At 30.0% G+C, this 24,634-nt stretch overlaps 2 protein-coding genes across 8 annotated transcripts; one reads left to right on the forward strand and one right to left on the reverse strand.

The window, feature by feature from the left end:
* Positions 1–365: 365 nt before the first annotated feature.
* LOC114370535 (protein TIFY 4B-like) lies at positions 366–6,231 on the reverse strand. 7 transcript variants are annotated; one of them, XR_003657850.1, is made up of 9 exons: positions 5,862–6,231; positions 5,519–5,664; positions 5,294–5,445; positions 3,082–3,169; positions 2,834–2,993; positions 2,186–2,245; positions 1,513–1,570; positions 1,192–1,323; positions 366–795 (listed from the first exon to the last, which is right to left on the reverse strand). XR_003657850.1 is itself a non-coding variant. In XM_028327917.1 (9 exons), the coding sequence occupies exons 1-9, from the start codon at positions 5,983–5,985 to the stop codon at positions 763–765; spliced, it is 1,035 nt and encodes a 344-aa protein (XP_028183718.1). In that variant the 5' UTR covers positions 5,986–6,231; the 3' UTR covers positions 366–762. The 7 variants fall into 7 exon arrangements, 4 of the variants coding, with proteins under 4 accessions (XP_028183718.1, XP_028183719.1, XP_028183716.1 ...); XR_003657848.1 differs by having other exon boundaries at positions 1,513–1,576; XR_003657849.1 differs by having other exon boundaries at positions 366–806; positions 1,513–1,576.
* Positions 6,232–21,915: 15,684 nt separating this feature from the next.
* Positions 21,916–23,036, forward strand: LOC114370848 (EPIDERMAL PATTERNING FACTOR-like protein 5). The gene is made up of 2 exons (XM_028328240.1): positions 21,916–22,187; positions 22,318–23,036. The coding sequence occupies exons 1-2, from the start codon at positions 22,067–22,069 to the stop codon at positions 22,563–22,565; spliced, it is 369 nt and encodes a 122-aa protein (XP_028184041.1). The 5' UTR covers positions 21,916–22,066; the 3' UTR covers positions 22,566–23,036.
* Positions 23,037–24,634: the final 1,598 nt, after the last annotated feature.

The following is a 24,634-nucleotide window of genomic DNA, read 5'->3' on the forward strand; positions in this document are numbered from 1 at the left end:
AAATGTTTAAAATTCCAGAATATCACTTTTTTACATCGCGTGACAAAATAAATTTAGACATTTATATAATTTCTCAAGTTTTTTCCTGTCACAAAAAATATATAATATTTTAAATTAAGATATAAATTAAACTCAAATTTTCCAGTCATTACAAAATTAATAAATACTTCACATCAATATAAAAGATTAAAAAAAACTGTCTGTGGCCAAAAAAAAAAAATGGCAGTATAGCGTGACAGATTTATCCTACAAAATATCAACGTTCAGTGAAATTACTAAAGTTGTTTGTCATGAAACAAAATCGAAATCAGCACCAATAGAGTAAACAAACATAAGATACAAGAAGAGTAAGAGAATAGTTTGGCTAGAGTGAACAAACATAAGATATAAGAAGAGTAAGAGAATAGTTTGGCTTGCACAAAAGCTATTAACATTTAACAAGAGGCAGCACGATGAATTTACATATCATATATTCCTGGGAAAATAGCTGCTCCTGGCTCTACATTTCAACTCATAAAACCTTAAAACTTCAGTAACAAGATATTCCCGAAGGATGAAATTAGATTACAAAATTGATCAGGTAGGCAGGACACTCCACTATCCTAAACAAAAGAAATTTGCCCAAACAGTTAAATATACTAAAATTGACCAGTCTAAGAGCAATCCAATTCTTGCAGTAGGCTGCTAGACGCTATGGTCTCTTCAGTTATAATACTTTCGTCATCTCTCTTCAATCATCTACGAGTCCCAACTCTGCATAATCTATCTAGTTTGAATTTTAGCATTCTTGAACATCTGCAAAGACACTGAGACAACATAAATCTATGACATAAAATATTGTTTAACAAATGGTAACCTAGTATCGAGGCTGACGGTTTATCATATCTTGGTTCACCATTTAGTTTTTAATCACCACCACAAATATTATACTTTGTAAACTAGTCGTAAAAGATTAACACCGGTTTATAAGGTTGTCTTGGAAGCATTGCACACAAAGAACCCCCACTGCTTGTCAGATGGTTTGCAAATCTCACTTCCCCAAATATCAAGACAGCAAGCAGGACAATCAGATTCAATTCAATTATTATATTTCTCTGATATAAATCTTAAAAGCTTTAAGACTAATTATCACATTCTTGTAAGGAAAAAAAAGGTTTTGTTACTTAACGTTGAAGAAAGATTGCAACTAACCTTTGTCATTGAGATCAATGGGAAGGGCAACCTTTAGCTGATCTGAACCACTGGAAACTAGAGGCAGTCTAGGTTGTGGTGGAGAGCTAGTACTGCTACGGCTTGAATTCCCATTTGAGGAATGGACCTTCACTGGAAGGTTCAAATACATCTCGAAGTTAGATGAAGTTATCCCAGTCAATTTCTTGCCTTTCAATCTTCCCCTAACATACAGGGCAGATTAAGAGAATAATTCAGCAGACTATCACTAAACTACACACTTGTAACAAAATGGATGAAATTGATGTCTATAAACAAATGGCAGTTTAGTACTGCAAATACCTGTCCTTACGCTTTTCAAGATATCGTTGCAATGACACTTTTCGGTGTTCCTGACCCTCTACATCTTATGAAACAGATATATACATATATTATGAATACTTGTGTTCTAGGAATTTGATGTATGAAAACTTATTACAATGCTTTGAAGTTTAAACAATTCTCTGTAACTCATAAAGATACTTGCAATCTAAGATGAATATTATGCTGCCATGTGGGTGCATAAATATGACATTAAAGTTGTGATGATATAGTACATCAAACCCACAAGATTTTATCATATTTCATTGCTTTTAGATTCACAAAGAACAGGAAGTTCTGTTAACCAGGCATGTTTTTCCATGGACTACAATGATCAAACAAAGCCATTGTGTTTTATCCAAGAAAGAGACTTAAATCAAGTTGGCGAATTTTGTTTTTCTTGATTAAAAAAAATAATGACCTGGTATGCCTAGGAAAAAAAACAAAAAAGGGTCTCCAAAGACTTGCCAAATCAGTGAAAAGAAATGGGTAGGACATGTTGAAAGAGATTCAATAAGGGAAGTAGCATGGGTCCAAATTCAGCTCACTAGTTTATCAGAAATTTATTTTTCTACTTCGAGATTTTCTGTAAATTTTCCTCACAATAGAACAAGTTCTAGCAGACTGAAAATTCCAAACAGTTAATAATACTTACCAGCATCACGAGCTATGCTCCCTTTCTCCCTATATTGCAGAGGATACTCCACCATCTTATCTGTAAAAAACAATTCGGAACACCAATTATGAAGTTAGCAATATCACAAAAGTAAATATGTGGATCTTAACATCTTTAATTTCAAATTATGCAAGTTATCATGATTTAAGCAAGTCAAAGATGTTATGCTTGTCCATCTTCAAGACACACAGACTCAAAGGCTATAATTCAAAAAATCAGCATTCAGAGGGAATGTGGTCATTTTAATGACTGGACATCAAAATACTTTTCAACATGCACAGCAAAGGAACAACCAATAGCATGAAAAACTCAACGAACATGGCACATGAAATAGTAAAATAAAAAGCAACAATTAGCTTGAACCCTATTTCATGATTTTTTTCTGTAAGACATAGCAAGGCAACTTAGCACTGCATCCTCTTTTAAGAAATAAATTGAATCCGGCAGTTAAGCTAATAAAAAGGCTACAATCATTTTCTTCATCTGCTCATCAGATGAGATCATTCCTTGAAGAATTCCAGATTTTGATGCAATGGGCACTGAAGAAGACTCATTTCCTTGCACATCAAAGTACTTCATACTACTACTTCAGAGCAAAATCAAGCAATCTTTGAACCCACTTGCTACCTGCTTGAGCAACCTGAAGGATTGTAGTATCAACAGGAACGAGGACATCCTTATCCATCGGTAAGTGGCAAGGAGAAGTCCAAACAGCTGCATTTCCATTTAAAGGATCATCCTGAGTAAGCTGGACTGGACTCGTTGCAAGCTGCATGATTGCTCGTGCCTGCAAATCCAAATAAGGTTGCATTGGAAGGTGAAGTCTTATTGGATTATGGCCAGCTATTGATGCAAGAGGATAGATCATTACCAACCTTATCAGGCGAGACTCTGTCATAGACATTCACCTTACCACAATAGAAAATTGTCATTTGCCCAAATGATCCACTAGTTGCACACCCTCTATGACCACATTTGTAAGTAATGTTAAGAGTATGAATGGACAATACTACATAAAAGGAACACTGGCCTGCCACCAGTCATGTATATTTTATGCAAATGTATTGAATTTAAACTATCTGACATTTTAGGTTACCAAATCGCTCCATTCATACGGAAAGTAACTATATAATGAAAGTTTTGTACACTTACTATCCTGGACTCCTATTTTTGTAAAGAACTGCACAAGAGCCGATTTTAATTTAAACATGAATCTGGGAAGACACTTGAGTAAATCTATAACACTTAACGTTAAGGCAGAGGGGAAGGGGAAGTTAGTTAGGGACAGTTGGAATATTAGTTAGTTAGTTAGTTAGATAGATAGAGGGGGTTAGTAAATAATAAGATAAAAAAAAAAGGATACAAGGGAAGAGGCTTCCTTACGTTTTTGTTATCATTTGGAAAACTGAGCATTAGTTCTATTTTGAAAACAGAAACCCTTCGTCAAGGGGAAACCCTTGGAGGAGATTTAGTTTTCCTTTGTTCTGTTCATTTTAATCAAGAAATTAAATCTTTCTCTTCTTTTCTCTATTTTTTCATCCAGGTCCCTAATACCTAATTATAATACTCATGTCAGCTTTCTTTTCAGCTAGGTATGATTACCACTTGCTGCAGCTGAAAGCAAAATCTCCCAGGTATTCCATATCAACAAGACATATGATTTCCTAGCATATCCATGGCTGAAATCAAGGGTTATTGGTTATCCACAAATAAACAGGTTCATTTATTTGGATGCTACTAATAAGGAAACAAGACTTGACATAGATACCAACACAAACTTATGGATGGAAACTTCACTATTATTTATTTGTACTCCTTGAATCTTGAAATTCATGATGTTAAAACCTAAAAGAATCACTTCTACACCTAAAGAATTCCCCTTCCTCCTTTTGATATTTGCCACGTATTTAATCCGCATGAACCTTTCTCCACCTCAATCATGATATCTAAAGAGAAAATTTTAAATTAAAGTAGTATGACACAATCGTATAAGGTCAAACATGAATGGAAAACAAAAAACAACAATTAAATATTAATTAGTCAACAAAGTGCAAACACAATGCAACAAATATAGAATAACAACAATATTAAAGTTATGGGGATATCTAGATTTGGAAATAACAGATATTTGCTTCGCATGCTCTGACTGGTTGTTTGGAATTGGACAGAAATCCTTAGTGCTTCTAGAAGGTAGCACTTTCCAATCATTCTTCTCCCCACCCCGACCCAAAAAATAAAACCAACCCTGCTAAAAAAAACAAAGAACCCACCTAATACATCCCAGAAAAATCCAAACATCCAAATTAATGGCCATAAACCTTTTCCTAACCTCACAGTCAGAAAGATCCAACCCATGATCCCAGAAATACACCTAACATTTTCTTAAACTGCAGGAATATACAAACTGTTTCAAGGCCCTATTAGGATAAACTTCTTTATAGGTACTGATGATAGGCGAAAATAAGAAGATAAAATGAATTGAGCTTCTCCCATAAACTAAAACCAACCTATATACACTACAGTTTTAGGATAAGTTAAATTGTTAAAAGTGAAAGCTTATATAAAATTTAACATTAGCTTATAGTAGAAGTCCAACTCATTTTATTTTCTATTTTTTTTCACCTAAAGTGTTTATGGAGAAATGTATCCAAACATACCTAAGAGCTAAGACTAGTTCACTAACAGCTTTTCCTCCACTTTCCCCACCCATACACATTCAACGGATACCAAAAACCCACCGTCCGTATCATTTTCCACCTCACGAAAAAGAAAAAAATAATAATAAATAACACAACACAATGAGCCAATTTTCCAAGCTAATGCCAAAAGAAAATCCACTTAAAAAAGCAAACCTTAACGTTTCAAGTTTTAACCAACCTACACTCTTCACTGAACTCCAAAGCACACTTTACCAACCACACTATTTTCTTCCCACAAAGTACCGAAAGCAACATCAAAGATCCAACTAGCTTGGACGAGATTCCACACCCTAAAACCTTAAAAAAATTATTAAAAAATAACTATACCGGTCACACAAAAAGGCATTAAAAACCATCAAGAGAGAGAGAGAGAGAGAGAAAAACAAACTTGGGGCTAGCAACGTTGGTGTTGGTGTCATTAGTTTCCGTAGGCTTTTCCCCAGACGACGCAGATTTCTGAATGTCTTCAGCAGCATGAAAAGCGGGTTCTTCAGGTGGCGGAGCCTTGGGCGGAGGAGGAGGAGGTTCACTCAAATTCACCTACAAGCACACGAGGATATTTGAGGTTCCAGAAGCAAAGGCGAAAGAAAGAAGAAAGTAGTAAGTAACTCACTTGAGGTTGAGGTTGAGCATGGCTACGGTGGTGCATGGCGGGAGGAGGAGGAGGAGGAGTATCATCGTCGGAAGGTTCCAGCAGCGCTTTCAGGGAAATGACCTGTTGGATCGCCTGCGATTTGTTCCAGGAAGGCCTACGCATCCCTGTACGAACACGTGTCTTCGACATTTTAATTAATTAACTATTAATATCATTCTCGTTAAATTTAATTTTTAAAAAACCCGCATCCCGAGCGAGCGATTAATGTTTAAATAAATAATATGATAATGTATTTAGGGGAATGGAGGTTTTTCAGGTGCCGGAAATCATGGAGGAGAGAAGAGAGAGAAAGAGAAGGGACCTTTTTCTTTGAGGAATCTGCGACAGTCTTCGCGAGTGAGCTGAGAAATGTCATCCTCGGTAAGCTGGTTGAGGGGCTTGTCGAGGATGGATCGGAAGGTGGCGGTGGTGGCGCCGCCGTTCATGGCCTCCGATTCCGACACCCGCTCGTCGGTGGGACCATCAATTTTGTAGAGAGAGTGTTGTTGTTGGCAGCGTTTGGGTTGGGGGGGAAATGGGGGAAGGGTAGGGAGGGGGCGTTTTTAGGACTTGGGGTGAACCCTAAGCTGCCACGTATGTTTCTGTCTTAATTATTAGCAACTAATCTTCCTTCTCTTCTCACTATAACTATAAGCTTTATTTCTTCTTCTCTCCAAATACAAATAAATTCTCCTGTTATATAAATGCTATAGAATTTTACATCATTATACTAATATTATCGGTTAAGGTTTATTTAGTGTATTTATTTTATTTTGTTGGGGTTGGGGGGTTTCTTGGGTGAATAAATTGGCTTTGTCCACTTGCATTGCGTTGCGTTCCGCTCCGCTCAAACCTTGCTTTTGCTTTTTGCTACTTTGATTCACTTCACCATTGCTCTTTGCAACGGTATGGGCTTCCACTCCCCCCACACGCATGGCCCTCACAAGGTCACTCCCCGCATTGACTCTCATCATTTCAATTACTATTACCTTTCTGAAAAATTACTTTTCATAAAAATATTACTTTTCAAAATTTACTTCTTCATTTTTTTTTTTACTGAAACATTCACTTCTTCATAAAATACATAGTTCACCTATATTTAATATTATTTTTTTTTATCAAAATTAATTTTATTTTGGATCCAAGGAATCAAGCTCCTTCTAGACCGATCAATCCAGCTCGACTTAAATCAATCTCAACCTAAAGGCTCGTGAGGGGTTAAAATCTACAATATATGATCCAATTGTAAGTAGATTAAATATGCTTAGAATGAGAAATTATACCCCCAATCAAGAGTAACAGCATAATAGGTAATATATTTTCAAATTAGGACTCGTCCTATGTACAATTGGGTCATTGCAAGTAATAATAAAAGCGTAATCGGTCACTTTAATATTTTAATTTGTTATCCGTTGTCATGTTAATTCTTAGATTGAGAAAAATTTGAAAAATATTTTAAAGGATTGTTGTAATGGTGTAAAGAGATATTTGTTTTATATGTTTGAGAATAATTTATTTAATGAATACATGTTTGATTTCCACCTTATGTTAAATTTTATGTAGTCACATATCATTAATAAAATTAGTCTTCCAATAAATTATGAAACACCCGTAATCTCTAATCTAAAAAAAATAAAAAAAAATAGTCTCTAAAATTATATTTTGGTTATCATGTTAGTTTGACTATTACTAGTTATCATTTGCTAAAGTTAGTATTTTGTCGATGTGGTGCATTATATGAAAGTAAAAAAAAAACTTTTGAAATATAAAATTTTACTAACAATTAATTTGAAATAAATAAAAAGCAATTTAAGGCATTATAAATCACTTTGTTTGTTAGAACATTCACAGCCTCGTCTATCACAAGCTTTTCTTACAATGAAATCCTACAAATATAAGCCAAATGGCGTATACTACAAGTTCAGGACCTCAAGTCTTTGTAATAGTTAGAATAAACCAAAAGGGTGAGTTTATTGACTTTCATATGTTAAAGAATGTGAATGACACAAAAATATAGTTGATAAAAAAATTGGAGGACAATTGTAACCTTTGATGCATAATAAAATTTAATGAATAAAAAATATAAAAATAGAAATTTATAATTGTTTATATATATATATATATATATATATATATATATATATATATATATATATATATATATATATATATATATATATATTATACATTTTCTTAAAATATCCTAGCAAAACAAGGTAGACATTTAACGCTCCCCAATGTTAAAATAGATGACAAAAAATAACTAGAGTCTTGACAGTTGAGAGTCAATAAGACAAAAATTGAAGATTAAATTTTACTACATTTTTTTATTTTTAGACATTAAAAGAACTCCATAGAAGCTTGTAAATCTTTTATGAGTATTTAGACTATCATCTGTTGTACATGAGTATTTACAAATATTATATAATTAGAAATCAAGTAGTTGAAGTTTGAAATATTAATTTTAGAAATGAAATAAATTATGTTAAGAGAAAATATTTATTTTATGTATGTCCACTTTCAATTAAGGCTATTTTACATTAATATTATCATGAATAAAAAAATATCATATAAAATGTCGTTAGCATTTATCTTATCACAAGAGGTAAAAAATGTTTTATTTTCACTCATTCATTAAATAATACTCACGAATTTTTTTTATTAAACACAATAAACTTTTGTTTTCATTCATTTTCCAAAAAAATGTCCAACCATTTCTTATATCAAATGCCAATTTATATTACTCGACTATTTTTTAAAATTTATGTATTTAAAACTAAGAATGTACAAGATAAAAAATGTAAATGTTATAAAATATCTTTATTGCAAATAGCAAGAGAACCATTTTACTGAATAAAAATAAATTAAATAAATAATTTGTCGATTAAAGAATAAATTATTAAAATGAAATATTGAAAGCAAAATACGTGCAGTAACGTCCTCTCTATACTTATCAACTGAATATAATGCATGAAAAAAATTAAATTTAAATTACCTTAAATTGAGTAAATTTAAGTGATACTAATCTAATTGGTAAAAAAAACAGTTTAAGTGATATTAACCGAAAGAACTAAAAAAATATAAGAAAATATGGAGAAAATACATAATAAATACATTAACAATGTAATTATTTGTTTTCACTATCTTCTGATTATAATCATATTAGATGATAAATCTTTATAATAACTATCTTAAAATTATAAAAAAAATAGTTATTTTATTTGATAATGTAAAAGTTTTACGCTCACGTTACATGCATGTATTTGTTTTTTTTTCTGAATTCCCGTTACATGCATATTAAACTCATGTGAATACTACCAGATATAAGAAAATTTTCCCAATTCTCTTAAAATATCTCAAGAAAAAAAAAATATTGAAATTTAACATGTAACTATGTAACTGGTAACATAACACATGCAAGGTCCAACTGTTTTTTCTTACTCTGTACTTCAATGCCCCATTTGATGCATTGGATCTCCTCGGGGCGAGGGAAGGTTTTCAGATGTACTGCTGGTTTCACTGTGCTGTGTTCAATGACAAGTCGTAATCTTCCTTCCTGAGTCTTATGAAGTTATGACTTCCTTATCATCTTTTATTTTTTTGGCAAACATATTCTTGCAGATTCTTGGTGTAAGATTCGTGTTTGGTTTACTTTATTGAATTTTTTTTTTATTTCTATTAACTTATTCATAAAATTAAAAAATATATACATATAGTCGTTTTTTTCCTCCTTCAAAAATAATGTATTTCCACATTTCTGTGAATTGGATTAGATAAGAGTGTTTGGGTGTTTACTTCAGTGTCATGTTGATCTTATCCATGCCCTTTAAAAGCATGCCGAACGAATGTGGTCTAAATATGTCGTTTTATTCATGCTATTGGTTTTGACTTTTGAGAGAGAAAATTATATAATCCAATTATTTATGTTTAGATCAAATTGATTTTTGTTTTTTATATATAAAAAAAAAGTCTAGCCGTATAAAAAAATTAAATATAAAATTAATCAATATAAAAAATCGTAACTCGATCGTAACATTTTTTTTGCCAGTTATCGTGAGGAGTATCCATCGTTTTGCATAGCTTGTAAACTATATGGATGCAGCATGTAAACGAATAGGAATAGGATGTGGCGTGCACCTGGCAAACAGCTCAACTGCGTGGGTTTGCATAGCTTCTGGTCACTGCACAAGGAAGATTCTTCTATTTTGGGCCAACTATTTCATTATTTCTCACGCCATGGAAAGTGATGTACCGTTAATAGTTAATATTATTTCTGCTGGTAATATTTCACAATAATAATAATATAAAGTTGATGTAATCGGTAAGGATAAGACTCGTATCTCAAAAGATATAAGAGTTTAGAGATTTCTTGAAATATTTCTTAAATGAAAAAAGTTAAAATGAAAAAAAAAATATGTAAAAGTGTGAGTTTTTTAAAGTTTCTTATTATTGAAATAAAATTATGCATGAATTTTTTATAATGTTATGATATTTTGAGGATCACAAAAAATAATATAGGAATTGTAAAAAATAATTTAAGACTTAAGAAATCTCCATTAGAGATACTCTAAGTTTAATTTTCGCTGTTAACACTTTGTTAATAGATAATTTTGTAAATATATAAGCATTCATTGAATTTTGAAGATTGAAGTTTGAAGGTATGTTTAATTCCGAGAGTTTCCGAAGTCAACTTATTTAAATTTTTTGTTAACATAATAATTATTATTGACTCCCCACATTTGAATATCTCTTTTTTAGGAATACTTTCTTTACTGTGAGAGTCACTACAAGATTATAACAGCATCTCTAATGGTGATTTTTATAGGAGTTCTAAAAAATAACTACCTATTTCTATGAATTCTTACTATTATGACTTGCTCACACGACTTTTAAATTTGAAATATAGAATCTGTTCTTATATAAGAATTGAGTTTGTAGAACTTAAAAGCAACTCATTTTAGATTGTTAAGTGGATCTAAAGTGTACTTCGTTATAACACATTACATTAATATTCTTTAATTTAGTAAACTCATTCACGTTTTACTTTAATCGACCCATATATTTTTACTTTTTATATATACTTAATTTTAGTTTACTATTATAATATAATTTTTTAAGCATCAAATTATTATTTTTTTATATAGCCACTAATAACCTTCTTTTAGGAAATATATTCTTAATATTTCTTGATGAAACAACACTTAAGTTTAATTGTAGGGATATATGAACCTAGATCGGCAGATTGGTCCATTAAGTCCACCTTATAGGTGATATATTTCTTTTTTTAAAATCTGCATAGGTATATCAAGTTTTTACGTCTGATCCATTAAACCTGCATACTCTTAGACTATCCAAATTCAATATGCAAGTATTATTGATTTATTACGTTAAGATTTTTATTTTGTTATTGTTAATTAGTTATGTTTAAAATATTGATCTATTTTAGTGTGTTATATTTTTAACTTAAAAAATTAAGTCAATTTTTCTTCTAATTTTATACATCTTTTTTCTCTTTTTAAAAAAATACATAATTTTTTAAATTTTTTTTTTGGACTCGTGGACCAGCCCATTTATTCCCGAACTACCGGATTCAAATGTTAAAAAAGAATCATTTATTTTGCAGATTGAACTTTTACAGTCCGTATAGGCACCGTTAAATGCAACTCACTTTGCTTGTTGTCAAACACATCCTATTTTTCTTAATAATTGTCAAATAATTTTTTTAATATATTTAAAATAATTATAATGTACCAAAATGATCACTATTCATCAGAAGGCGAAAGCTTCCAATAAACCTAATATGTGTTTGGTTTAAAGTTTTTTCAACCACATTTTCCTAAAATTCACCTCCAATTCACTAGATTACGCCGAAACATATAATTCTTGCTTCAAGAATGGCATAGCCTATACCTGTGCAAAGTGTAAAACACAGGGATACCCTGTGTAGTTGAATTATATCGTTACTGAAAATTATCGGTCTAAATTCGCTGTGTGGATTTACAGCAAAATTGTTGTAGGATGACACCTAAAACAAACTCATCTTGCTTTTTTTTACTCTGCACGGGCTCATCATTGATTATTTAAAAAATGTACACTCATATATCCTTATATATTATATTAACTCTTCTTAATTATTTGAACAAAATTACAATGTCATTTTCTATAAGAAAATTTACTGTACATCTTAAGAAAGCAAGAGAGAGCTTGTTTAATTTTACAAAAATTTTGGAGTACTTGATGTAATTTACTTTATAAAAAAATAAAAAAGATAAAATAAATTAATTTTTATAAACCAAAATTAACATATGTATTTATTTTTTATTAAAAAGTTAATTTAACTTCTTTAAAAACTAACATGTATAAATTGATTTTAACTCAGGAAAAATTCAATTTATTTAAAATCTTTAATAACTCGTCTTGGCGAGGGTATCCCTATGTCATAAGAAGTAATGGTATGATTCACTTTCTTAAAAGGTGTACTTCACCGAGTCCAAAATCAGAAACCCAGAAGCGGAATGGGCCCATTAGGACCATCTACAGGGCCCGAGTCTACGGACCTTACCCTGTCAACAAGGAACCGAACCCAATGATTTTTATTTCCAGTTTCATTGAAACAAAAATGGGGGCAATAGAGCATTCATTGCATAATTGGGTTATTCGACAAACCAATATCAATACCATGTTCCATGGTTAGTGTAACAGTATCACAATATTTCAACTACTAAATCCAGTTTATTAAATTCGACAGAAACAGTACGGTGACAAAATTTAATACTGTAATAAAAAAAAAAGGGCAGAAACTCTCACCATGCACGAATTTTATTTCTACCTAATTAGTTAGTTAAAAGCAACTTGAATTGTTTCAGTATCCTACAGATTCCCAGCATCACACAAGATCAGATTTTCTTACACTTTCTCAGTGATGAGTTCGAAATGTCACAGCCTATACTACTATACTGTTACTACCTCGTTGGTTTGGTGTGTAGTACGAGCAAAGGAAAATCCAGAAGAGGAGGCAGCTAAACATTGTTGGTCCTGAATCACACAAGGTGACATGCATAGCCATAAGCTTTAATTAAATTTCACTTGTGGGTTCTGGCACTGTAGTAGGTTTAGGATAGGCATGCTGCACCTGCATAAAGATAGATAGATATCATATGCTCTTGGTCCAATAACCACAACTTGCTTCACCTTTTTCCCTTTTTAATTAATTTCTGTTTTTATAGTTGGATTGTCACTTTTTTTTTAAAAAAAAATAATTGTGGCCCAAATAATTATTTTGTAAAAAAATAATTTTGATAGATAGGAAGTAATAAATGTTGTTATAAATGACTGGGGTGTTTGTTCTCTGTGGTGTGGGTACCCAGTCCGAAATGAATTTATATTCACCCACGTTACGTTGTATAGCAAATGCAATGCAATAATGATGGGTTTTAGGGTTAGGGTGTGTTCAGCGAAAAGGTTGAGATGTTGGGCCCGTACGAGACATAACTCTGTCTATACTCCCATACGTACACATTCACACGGGTGCTGTTCCCATCAACCTGCACACCCTTCTTAACCTTTTCGTTTTGGACCTTTCTGCTCATTTACTTGACATTCATCATTACCACCATTCATGTCCTTAAACTCTACCCAACCCTTTGGCTAGCTTCAGATACTTTTGGAGGCCTAAATTAATTAATCTTAGAATTTGAGTTTTAGATATTTAATTATATTAAATCATTTAAGAAATTTTATGACCTATAATATAATACAGAGTGTGTAGATTAATTATATAAAAAAATAGTGATTATTAATTGATATGAGATTTATCTTTAATTTGAGTTTTCGATATAATTATATTAAATACTTTTAAAAAAAATATTGTCTATGATAATTCTATCTTACTCAAACAGTAATTATTCAAGATTTTCTTATTAAGTGATTTCTTTGTTTTTCTTCTTCTATGTTATTTAAGATTATAATACAGATGAAAGGAAGTACATAAATAAATCATTTTTGTTAAAATTAATTGGAATTGCTTAATAAATTATTAATCTTCCTCAGTTCCTTATATATTACTTTAAAATTTCTTAGATATTATTATCTCTATCTTTCATAAAAGTATAACTGGAAAAGATAACAAATAATATGGTGTTGAAGTTTTAAAATGATAGATAATTACAGTAAAAAAAAATGATAGATAATTTGACACCAAAATTTGTTTCAAACTGACGGACAGAAGGAAACCAAATTAAAACTACTTTTTTTAATTTTATAGTGTTTGCAACTGCAAAACTAGCAAATCATTTGGTTCGTTTCCCATGAGCTCAAACTGCCAAACAATTATTGTTTTATGCTGTAACTATATTTCAAAAAAAAATTAATTAGTTTATTTTTTTTCCTATAGGAATTTGCATCAATGACATCTCTCAAGAAAAAAATAAATAGGATGCAAAATAATTTTTTAGGTTTTTAATATAAAAAATGAAGGATACATTTTTTCTTCTTATTTGTTTTTGTAGAAAATAAGAAGAAAGAAAAATATATGTATACAAAACATAATAAATATTTCTAATAAAAAATGCAAAAAGAAGGATAAATTAGAATTTTCAATACGCAAACTGATCTTTCCAAACTCATTTCCCTCCCAATTGGGATGGGTTAAAAAAAAGTTGATCCTACCTAACTTTTATGTTTCCTTCCTTCCCAATTTAAAATCTAACAAAGGAATGATTATATTTTGTACCAAATTTTTTTAGTCTATTATCGTTCTATTACCATATTATCACTCCAAACTCAATGTAAATTTAAGGTGAAAGACTAATATTTTTTTAAGGTAAAGATTACCAAATAGAGTTTTGCCTCACATAATAAATCTTTTGTATATCATGGTCAAAAATTAAATTCCTATACTTACGGGATCGTACTATTTAAAATTGTGTTTTTATTTATCAGGAGTGTGTATTTCTTTTAAAGTTTAATAAAAATAATTTGAGTTTTAAATTGTTGAGTGTTTCTAAGTTATTTTTGTTTAATTAAATGCATTGAATTATATAAAAATAAGTATTGAATAGTTTTATATTTACAATAAAAATATATTTTTTAATAAATATTTCAAAATTTTATTTCTTTAACTAACATCCCAACAAGTGTACCAGATTTATTATATTGGGATTGGTCTAGTGATGATATTATGTAATATGTATGTGGTATTAGATTAGGATAAAGATAAAACTCACTTCAATAATAATCTTAATGTATAGATAGATTTAAGTTTTGCCTATCGATTGAGAGGGATATTTTTGGTGAAAAAAAATACATTATCCTGGATTGAAATCTTACTGTCGTTACTGTATATTAATAAATAAATAAAATGATAAAAGCATAGCTATTATTATTATTTTGATTTTGAAGCCGAGCATAGCTATTATTAAAAATGCGAGTTTAGCTGTAAAATTATAACCTTGTCAAAATTGCGAACAAGTGACCAACAGCAATCCTGGTCAATACTCACTTGTTTTCTTTGTAGGTTTAGCCCAATAATACAAGGAACCATAAATTGGGCTAATCGGATTATACTTTTGGTCCAAGTCCAACCCGGCAAAAATAAATATCTTATAAAGTTATGGTTCTGTGAACAAGAGACAGCGTCGTCCCATCAACAAAAATGTTTTAATATTTAAATTCAAATGAAATAATTTAATTTATGAGTAAATAGTGTATATTATATACGTTGAGAGTGTAAAGATTTTTATACTAAATCGTTACATATAAAAAATCTGATAACTTTTATAATATTTTTCTTAAAATTTATATCAATAATAATTTTTATTTATTGTAGTATAAAAAAGCTTTCATTGACAATACATATAAATTTAAAAATTTATAATTAATATTTTTCTTGAGTCTGTTTCATTGTGATATAGACATCACATCACATTGAATGAATGATTAATTTAGGTTGAAAGAATAGAAATACCATATCTGATAAGCTTTTCTTTCTAGATTTTAATTCAAATAGAAATTTTTTAGCAACTCAAATTCTAAGTTAAATTAGGGATATTTTGGTACAAATCAAACAGAGAAAAGAAAAGAAAATAAAATCTTCTATCAGTTGATTTATGTATTTGGAGGTGTAATGAATAATTTGTTTGAGAATTACTCTACATCAATGTAGAATGGTGACCAGAAAATTTGTGCTTAGACGGAAGATCACGCAACCTTAAATTGTTTCATTATTTGGTTTCAATGAGAGAAAAAATAATCAATGAAGAAAATTGTGAGTATCATTGTATAGTGTTATGCCCAAAAAGGGAGAGAAAGATAACTTGCAGGGAAAAGACCAACTAACTATTATTTTGGACCCTTGTTTTTTATTAGGAATATTTATATTTTTTTATTTACTTTTTTTCACTTTTTACCAACCAAATAAGAGAGAGAAAAAAAAACTTTCTTTCCTATCAAATAATTTACAAAACTATTTTATTTTCCACTCATTTTCATTCTTTTCCTTTTCTTTCACTTGATTTTTTTTCTTAAACCAATCATATTATTATGAAAGAATAAAACAAAAAAGAAAAATTGAATAAATTTCTCCCATAAAGTAACTTATATATAAGTTAAAATATTTTTTGTAGTGGCTAAATGATATTACCTTATCTATCAAATTCATTTTATCTTATAAAAGAAGTTTATTTTATTTTATTTCTTATAGAAAAACTTATTCAAGCACATGCTAAATGAAAAGGACGAAAGTCATGGATGGTGCATAAAGTTTTTTCTCAATTAGAGTAAAAACATGAGAGTAAGATAAGAAATTTACTTTTTACGTTTTTAAAAGTGGGGCATATGAAGTAAAAGTATCCGAAGTACATTGTTGATGTGTGAAGAATGATGAACTTCTCATTTTATTTGTTTTAAAGTTAATTTAGTTTTGATACCCAGGAGTATTTGGTGGGTAAGGTTTTTGTGTTATTACTCACATAAGTATGTTTTTGCAAGGTTGCTTGTGGAGTTATTTGCCAAACAATGCTGAAAGAATCATTTATATAGAACAATGAAAATAAAGTTGCAGTTGAAGTTATATGAACTCTTAGATTACTTTTAAAGACTTATTATTTAGGATTTAGTTGAGACATATGTTGCATCGTCTATCAGACAAATTTAATTTCTATTTCTATTTTGGACAAATATAGTTATTCTTGTTCATTTGAAAATAATAAAGTTAAGTTCTATTGTGATTCAAATGATGTTGGTTATGAGTCTTTAATTAATATTAAATGTTCCTATAATTAAATGCGGTGAAGGATTCGCACGGTACGAAACATAAACTAAATGAGAATTCTCACTTTATAGAATTGACACTTAGGTCACATCTCTATACAAAGAATTTAGAAGATTGCGTTTGAGGAAAATTTTAGACCTTTAAATTTGTCAGACTTTTGAGTTTGTATTGAGTGTATTAAGGGAAAACAAACAAACAAAAGAAATTTAGGTGACAAAAGAGCTACAGATATCTTAGAAATAATTCATACAAATATTTGTAGTTCCTTTCCCATGGATTCATGAAATAGACAAATATATTTTATTATTTTCATAGACGTCTACTCTTTATTTAATTTATGAGAAATCTCAGTTTCGGGATGCTTTTAATTCTTTCAAAGTTATAATTGAACTTTAATTAAGAAAGAAAATTAAGTCTGTCAAATATGACTATGACAGTAACTACTACGGTAGAAATGACAGTTAAGGTGTGTAATGTGTAGACCCTTTTCATGTTTTTTTTTTCTTCTTCAATAAGTGTGAATTTTTTCTACAATATATAATGTTGAATAAACCTAACATGAAAAGAGTTGCAAAGTGGCGAAACTAGACTTTTAAGGATACGATAAGAAGTATGACTCTCCTCTACCAGAGTCACTTTGGGGGAAAACATTAAAGATTGCAGTTTATATTCTCAACAAGGTACCAATTAAAGTAGTCGCTAAATCCCTCATGAGTTATGGACTAGGAATAAGCTCATCATTAGGCACATGCACATTTGGAAATGTCTAGCTGAAGCAAGGCCTTACATGTTGCGTTAAGGTAAGCCAAACTAAAGATATAATTACTACTTTATTGGTTGGATTGAATGTTCTCGTGAGTGTAAGTTTTACAATCTGACTATAAGATCATTCTTTGAGACAGAAATGCAAAATTCCTTGAGGAAGTTGAGTTTGGAGGGGAAGGAAACACAATCAGTATTATCCTTAAAGAATAATCTATTATTGACAATGAATAAGTCTTTGTACTTATTGTTCAAGAAATATATTTGGTAATTAATAATGATGTTATTCTTAATATCATTAAAGGACAAGACAACATTGAGATTCACACTCAAGCACCACCTATAGTTCAAACTCAACAAGCAATAAGTGTCATTTCGAAGATCTACTAGAAAAAAAATGGAGAAATACAACTTTGGATTATTATGGTACATCTCTTTAAGAACATGAATATGACATTAGGCTGACTGAGAAAGATCTAATAAACTTCAGTCAAGTCATAGATGTTCTAACCCTTAAAAAGTGGATTATTGTTATTAATTATGTGATAAAATCAATGATTGACATAGACTCTTGGAATATCGTTGAATTACCTAAAGGTGTGTTATAAGTTGTAAACAAATATTTATAATTTAAAGAGATTCAAAGGGTAATATTGAGATATACAAAATTCTCCTTGTTGTCAAAGACTTTACTTAAAAGAAAGACAATGATTATAAAAAAAACTTTTCTTCGATTTCATAAAAAGACTCTCTTAAGACTATAATGACACCGATGACTCATTTTGATTTAGAGTTGTATTGTATGGATGTAAAAACTATGTTTCTAAATGAAAATATTGATGAAACAATATAGTGCAACTAGAAAATTTTGTTAAGGTGATTCAAAGTTTGTGGTGTGCAAATTAAAAGAATTCATCTATGACTTTAAATAGGCTTTCCGTTGATGGTATTACAGATTTAATCAAGTTATTACCTCTTATGGTTTTGATGCAATTTTGGATGATGATTGCATATACCAAATTTTCAGTGAGAGTAAAATTATCCTTTTGATTTTATATATGTTAATGAAAACTTTATAATCCTAATATAGTTTTGGACATATTCAAGATGAAAGATAATAAACCAAAAGATACACATGTTGGTAAAGGAGACAAGTTAGTCTTAAACAATGTCCTATTAGTAATCCTGAAAAAATAATAGATGCTGATGATTCCTTGTGCTTTAGTTGTGAAGAGTCTTATGTATGCTTAAGTTTGTTTCCGTCCTAAATAGCTTGAGAGATACGCGATTAATCATGGTATGCGACACTAGAAAGTAGTAAAACACATAATTCACTATTTGAAGAGAACAAGAAACTACATGCTTACATATTAGAAGTCTAGAAATTTAGAGATCATAGGGTATTATCACTTTGACTTTGTGGGATGCTTAAATAAAAAAAGACTCCACATTATGATACATCTTTAAACACGATAGTTTAGTTAATATCATATTTTAAGACATCAAATCATATGATATGATTGTTAAATTTTATCATTGGTTTGTCTATTATTACATACATTAAGAGACCATTAAATATTTATTGTAATAATAACTCAACAGTGTTATACTCCAAATAAAACTCGTAAGTGTTAGAAATTTTAGTTTCTAATTTTATAAAACTTACTTTAGTTTTTAATTCTATAAAAATTTATTCAATATACTATTTTTAAAATTTTCTTCCGAGTCATTATATATTTAAAAACTAAAGCGAATTTTGTAAAATCATATATTAAAGTAAATATTTTATGAAATTTATTCCTGTTCGGATGTGTCAAATATTTTTCAGTTGGTTGGTTGAGTGTGATGTACAAATGCTATAGATTCTTTAGTATTTATTTTTAATTCTTATAAATAAATAAAATATTATTTGAATCTGTTCATTAAAACTAGCCAATTTTTTCATTTAGTGTATAACTTTCTTTTATGATATCTTGAGATTTTCACATTGAATGGGATTTGTTTGGGGGATGCGAGTTTTGAATTTATATTTAAATAACATTTTTCCTTACATTTAATAATCTTGCTGTGATCGCCGTTACCACTCAACTAAACCACCTAAATAGGGTCTAATGTTATTAATTAAATAATTTTTAGTTAGACGTACATAAATATAATTTCTTCAAATGTCACACTGATTATGAAATTAACCTGCCCTGCCACTGACATGAGTCCAAGAATCTTTTCCCACATCTTGAGAATTCAGCCAATTCCTATACTCTTGAATGCATGGTAGCCTCCTTTTTTTCGCTTTCTTGTCTTAGGAGACATTTTGACCTTAATGCTTTGTTTGCTTTAGCTAAAAAGGAAAGAATGATCCTGAAAACATGATATTTTGAAATCTTTTACCGTTTGAAAGTACTTAAATATGAAGTTTTACAGAAAATAAATGGATGAAAATGAGATTTAAAAGATAAAAGTACCATCAATATGAAAAGGATAATTTTTTAATATAATATCTCATTTTTTTATTTAAAATATTTATGTAATTTTATACACTTTTTTTATTTTACTTTTTACACAATTAAATAAGAAAAATTAAAAAATTATCTCTTTTTTGTTTTCAATAACTTAAAAACTCATATTACTTTCTATTCATTTTTCTTTTCAATATTTTTCCTAAACCAAGCATATCCCTACAATAGAATTCAAATCACTTTTGCCCCACCTTATTATTTTAACTAGAAGTATTTCAATAAAATTTTATTCTGCTTTAGTGCTAATACTGTTTTTTCTTAATGGCAAATTTTCACCCAGGTGTTATTTTTTCATTAGAGATTTTTTTTTTTGACACGAGTTTTGGCTTCTATCTAATGATGCATAAATAAACTAATGTTATATCTTGCGGTTTTTAATGCTTGATTGAGTTTAAAATGAATTAAACAAAAATAAATCGTTCAATTTGAAGAGATATGATGAATTAAGTATATGTTTGTTCTAAATTTTAATAAAACCAATTTAAAATTACTAAATATAATTAAAATTTTATTTCAATTAATTTTGAAAAATAAATTTTACATTATAATATATATTATCATGTCATAATTAATTATATTTGTAAACCAAATGGATGATAGGTCCAACTCAAAATAGCTGACTTAAAATGAGTGGGCGATAGCATTGGATCCAAATTATTTCAATCTTCATTTCGTTTTATTTTATTTTATTGTTAGCTGCCCCTCTCAGAAAATGAAAAGACGTTTACTTATACCTCTGACATGTCTATATCTGCAACACAATGTAATGAATATAATTTTAGAAGATAAATAACAATCATTCTAGACTTTATTTTTGGTACCAGAGATGAACAAAATAGAATAAAAAAATTAAATAAATTATGCGACATAATATAGATTTAATTCTAATTTTGATTAGTTTCTTTTATTTCATATATACTGTTTTAATTATATAATTTTGGTTTAACTATTAACTTAATGTATAATATTTATCAGATGCCGACGTATATAATAATAGAGTCTAACAAATTTTTTTTGGGTGACATATAGTGTCTAACAAATGAATCAAAGTTATATAACTAAAATAATGAAAATTAAATTAGAAAAAAATAATAAATTGAATTTAAAAATAAATGGTAGTAGAAGAACCAAAATTACAATAAAGATGAAATGAAAGAAAAACAAAAATATGACTATGTTCTTAGCTTTTAAAGTATAAAGAAAAAGGTGAAGGGGGTTTTATTCCAGTTGAATAGAATACGCGACTACCAGTATCCATTGTGGAGAACCTTCCTATCAAATACTTAAATTATTAATGACCAATAAATTTTTTCCTCTAATACTATATGCATACTCAGGATTAAAACTTAATTATGTATATTTAAAACTTAAATTCAAGATAATAATTACTTAAATAGTTTTATATCAATTGATTGATGTGATTGATAATTTGATTGAAGTAATTTTATCAATACATTTATAATTTATTTATGAAAAATATAAGTTATGTAGTCAGAGATAAAATAATTTTATATTATATTATATATATATATATATATATATATATATATATATATATATATATATATATGATGATTAAACTTTTTATTTTAAAAAGAAGGAGGGCATGTAGGTTATAAGCTGTACCATATTAAAGGGATCAAATTAACACAAACATGTGACAAATGAGAGGGTTGTTTGAAGGCACCCATAAAATTTACCTAGTTGGAACCCACCCTATCACAATCATTCTGGAATCTGGACTCTGGTAGGGCCCATGCCCCCTACCCCTTTGGGCCTTTTTTTCCCTAATACTCAAACACAAACAATCTTCTCACTCTCCTCTCTTTTGACTTGGACTTTCTCTCCCACTCTCTCACGCAACACTCTCCCTCACTTTCTCTTTTCTTCTGCAACAAAACAATAATAATACCACACACTCACTCACATACAAAACTTCCCTTCAACACCATCCTAGCTAGCTCCTCACTCTTCAACACCATGGGCGTAATGCGCCGCCGCAGACATCACCATCACTTCCGTTGGTTACAAACCTTCACCACCTTCTCTCTTCTCTTCTTCTCTTCCACTTCAGCCATTACCAATCTCGCCCCACATCCCAGTAAGTACACTCTTCCACACAACACAATAAAGTCTTTTTCTTTCTTTCTTTTTTTTTTAAAAAAAACACCCCACTTCTTTTTTTTTCCAACTTCAATTCTAATTTTTCACGGTACTTACTATTTTTTTAGGTGGTGGGGCAGTGAAGCAGCTTAACCAGGAAGAGAAGCAAAATGGGTCGCCGGTGGATAGGGTGGTGGCGGAGGAGAAGAGGTTCGGCGGGCCAGGGTCGTCGCCGCCGTCGTGCAGATCCAAGTGCGGTTGGTGCAGTCCTTGCTTTCCGGTTCACGTTCCGGTCCAACCGGGTTTGATCATTCGCCTCGAGTACTACCCCGAAGCGTGGCGTTGCAAGTGCGGGAACAAGCTTTTCATGCCGTGACATTAATTAATAATAATAGTAGTATATATAAAAATCCTAGTACAAAAAGAAGAACACAAACGTTGTTGTTGCCAGAACCGAACAGGTGAACATTGCTGGTACTAGCAGCAGCCAGCCATCTTAAATTTTCCCCTTTTGGGCTTTTTTTTTTTTTTTTAATCTCAGTATTAGTGCCTTTCATGCACTGATTAATGTTGCTGAGGTTGGGATGTTTATGAGTACTATGTTTATAGTAATATTGATGTTTATAGTTATTGATTTTTGGGTTAACCTTTTGAGGGATGGTCAGACAGCAAAGGAGTGTTGGGAATGTAAGATATATGTTCGGGTGTGATTACCGAGAGGAATATATCTTAAACCTTTCTCTGCTTTTAACACACACTACACTACTACTTCTCTCTATATTTGTATATGATTTCATTTCATTCCCTTTTTGGTTTATGTTAATTTGTGGCACCTTACATTACCCTACCACCCTCTATTATTTTACAACAGAATATTTGACGTTTGTGAATTGTAATTATGACTAGCTAGTTTCTCTTCAGATTTCAAATAATTTATAATTCCATCTTTTATTTTCTGTGCTTCCATCACGTGAAAGGTTGAATAGAGGTAGGGATGGAAGGAGCATAATCTTTGAATGGGGCTGGGTTGGGTTAACTTATTGAGCTGTTACTGTTTGTATTTGTAGTTGTTGAAGTTTATGGTATCTCACTGCTTCAAGGCACATAGGTATCTGAGGTTGTATTCTTAATTTTTCTTTGTTTGGTTTTTGTACTGTTTGGGATTTATTATTACGTAATCTGATCTGTCTTATCGATCTCAGTCTCAGTGGTTCCTTCCTTCATTGGATATTGATATTTAGTATTTACTTGTTTTCTGCTCAAACTGTGTGAGTGTTATTTTATATATATGCGCACGCGCCGGTTCCCCCTTCTCTCCCCTTTCATTTTCCATTAAATGTGTACATGCCAACAAGTGGTGTTTTCACCTCTGCAGAAAGCAACGTTTGACACAGCAAGTTCAGTATGTGGTGAGAATGAATGAATGAAGTAACAAATGAAACACAGTTCGTTCTATTGGGCGTTTTTTGTTTCATTAGTGTCAATGGATGATAGTTATTGTTTTTTCCCCGTACAGGTTGCTACTTATGATATCGTTGTTAAAATTCCTCTCATTTCTTTTCTTTATATAACTGATCAGGTGACATGATATTTTACCTAATTAAGGGAATTCCTCGTTTTCACTTTCTGTTTTCAAACGTTAGTTCACATTTCCAACCGGCTAGAATGACCATTTAAATCCAAATCCTATTAATTCTTCCATAAGCCTCAAGTGCGAGTTGTTGTACTATGGAGTTAATGGATCAATTTATACGAGACTATTTTAATTTAATTAGGAACTGAGTTTGTATTTAAGATAGTTAACTGTAGTCTACGAGTATAGTTTAATTAACAACACGTATCTAATTTATAGGGATGACTTGTATTTGATTTTCATATAATACATTTTAAGGGAATTAATGATCAATTTTAAGTATGATTAAAGTCTAACAAAAAATTAATCTCATATTGATTTCAAAGAATATTCAAAAAGCTATGGGAATACCTGGAGACCCTAACATTCTAATTACAATGATATCAAATAAAAAAATATATTTAACTGTGTTAAATGTTAAAAAAGGAGCTTTATTTTTTTTTATAATGGTTCTACTAATGTTCACCTGGATTTCTCAATCTTAAAAAAATACTAGTGTTAGTAGTTTTTTTTTTTAATAAGGAGCTGTAGTACTTGAAAAATTGCTAGTTAGTTTTTTTAATCTTTGTTTACACTTTTTTTTAAACTCACATTTCTTAATTCTTATTACTATATTTTATAGTTTAACCAGTGTGACATTAATCTTTTTGTGTTTACTCATTCGTCTCCTAAATCTCAGTCCTATGATTAAAATTTGAATTCAAAATTTTCAATTATAGTAAGAGATTTGAATTTTAATTATCAATGGAACCAAATTAATAATATTTCTTATTTTAGCTTGTTAACTTTTCCTCTTGGGGTCCGTACATATG

The sequence above is a fragment of the Glycine soja genome, chromosome 10, assembly GCF_004193775.1.
Source record: "Glycine soja cultivar W05 chromosome 10, ASM419377v2, whole genome shotgun sequence".
In the NCBI taxonomy this organism is placed as follows: Eukaryota; Viridiplantae; Streptophyta; class Magnoliopsida; order Fabales; family Fabaceae; genus Glycine; species Glycine soja.

Bases quoted from the DNA above. Each gene is read 5' to 3' on its own strand.
- LOC114370535 (XM_028327915.1), bottom strand. From the start codon at position 5,985: ATGAACGGCGGCGCCACCACCGCCACCTTCCGATCCATCCTCGACAAG. The intron at 5,446-5,518 runs GTGAGTTACTTA...GTGTGCTTGTAG, and splicing joins ATGCTCAACCTCAACCTCAA to GTGAATTTGAGTGAACCTCC. The intron at 1,395-1,512 runs GTATTTGCAGTA...CCTGTATGTTAG, and splicing joins CTTGAAAAGCGTAAGGACAG to GGGAAGATTGAAAGGCAAGA.
- LOC114370848 (XM_028328240.1), top strand. From the start codon at position 22,067: ATGGGCGTAATGCGCCGCCGCAGACATCACCATCACTTCCGTTGGTTA. The intron at 22,188-22,317 runs GTAAGTACACTC...CTATTTTTTTAG, and splicing joins CAATCTCGCCCCACATCCCA to GTGGTGGGGCAGTGAAGCAG.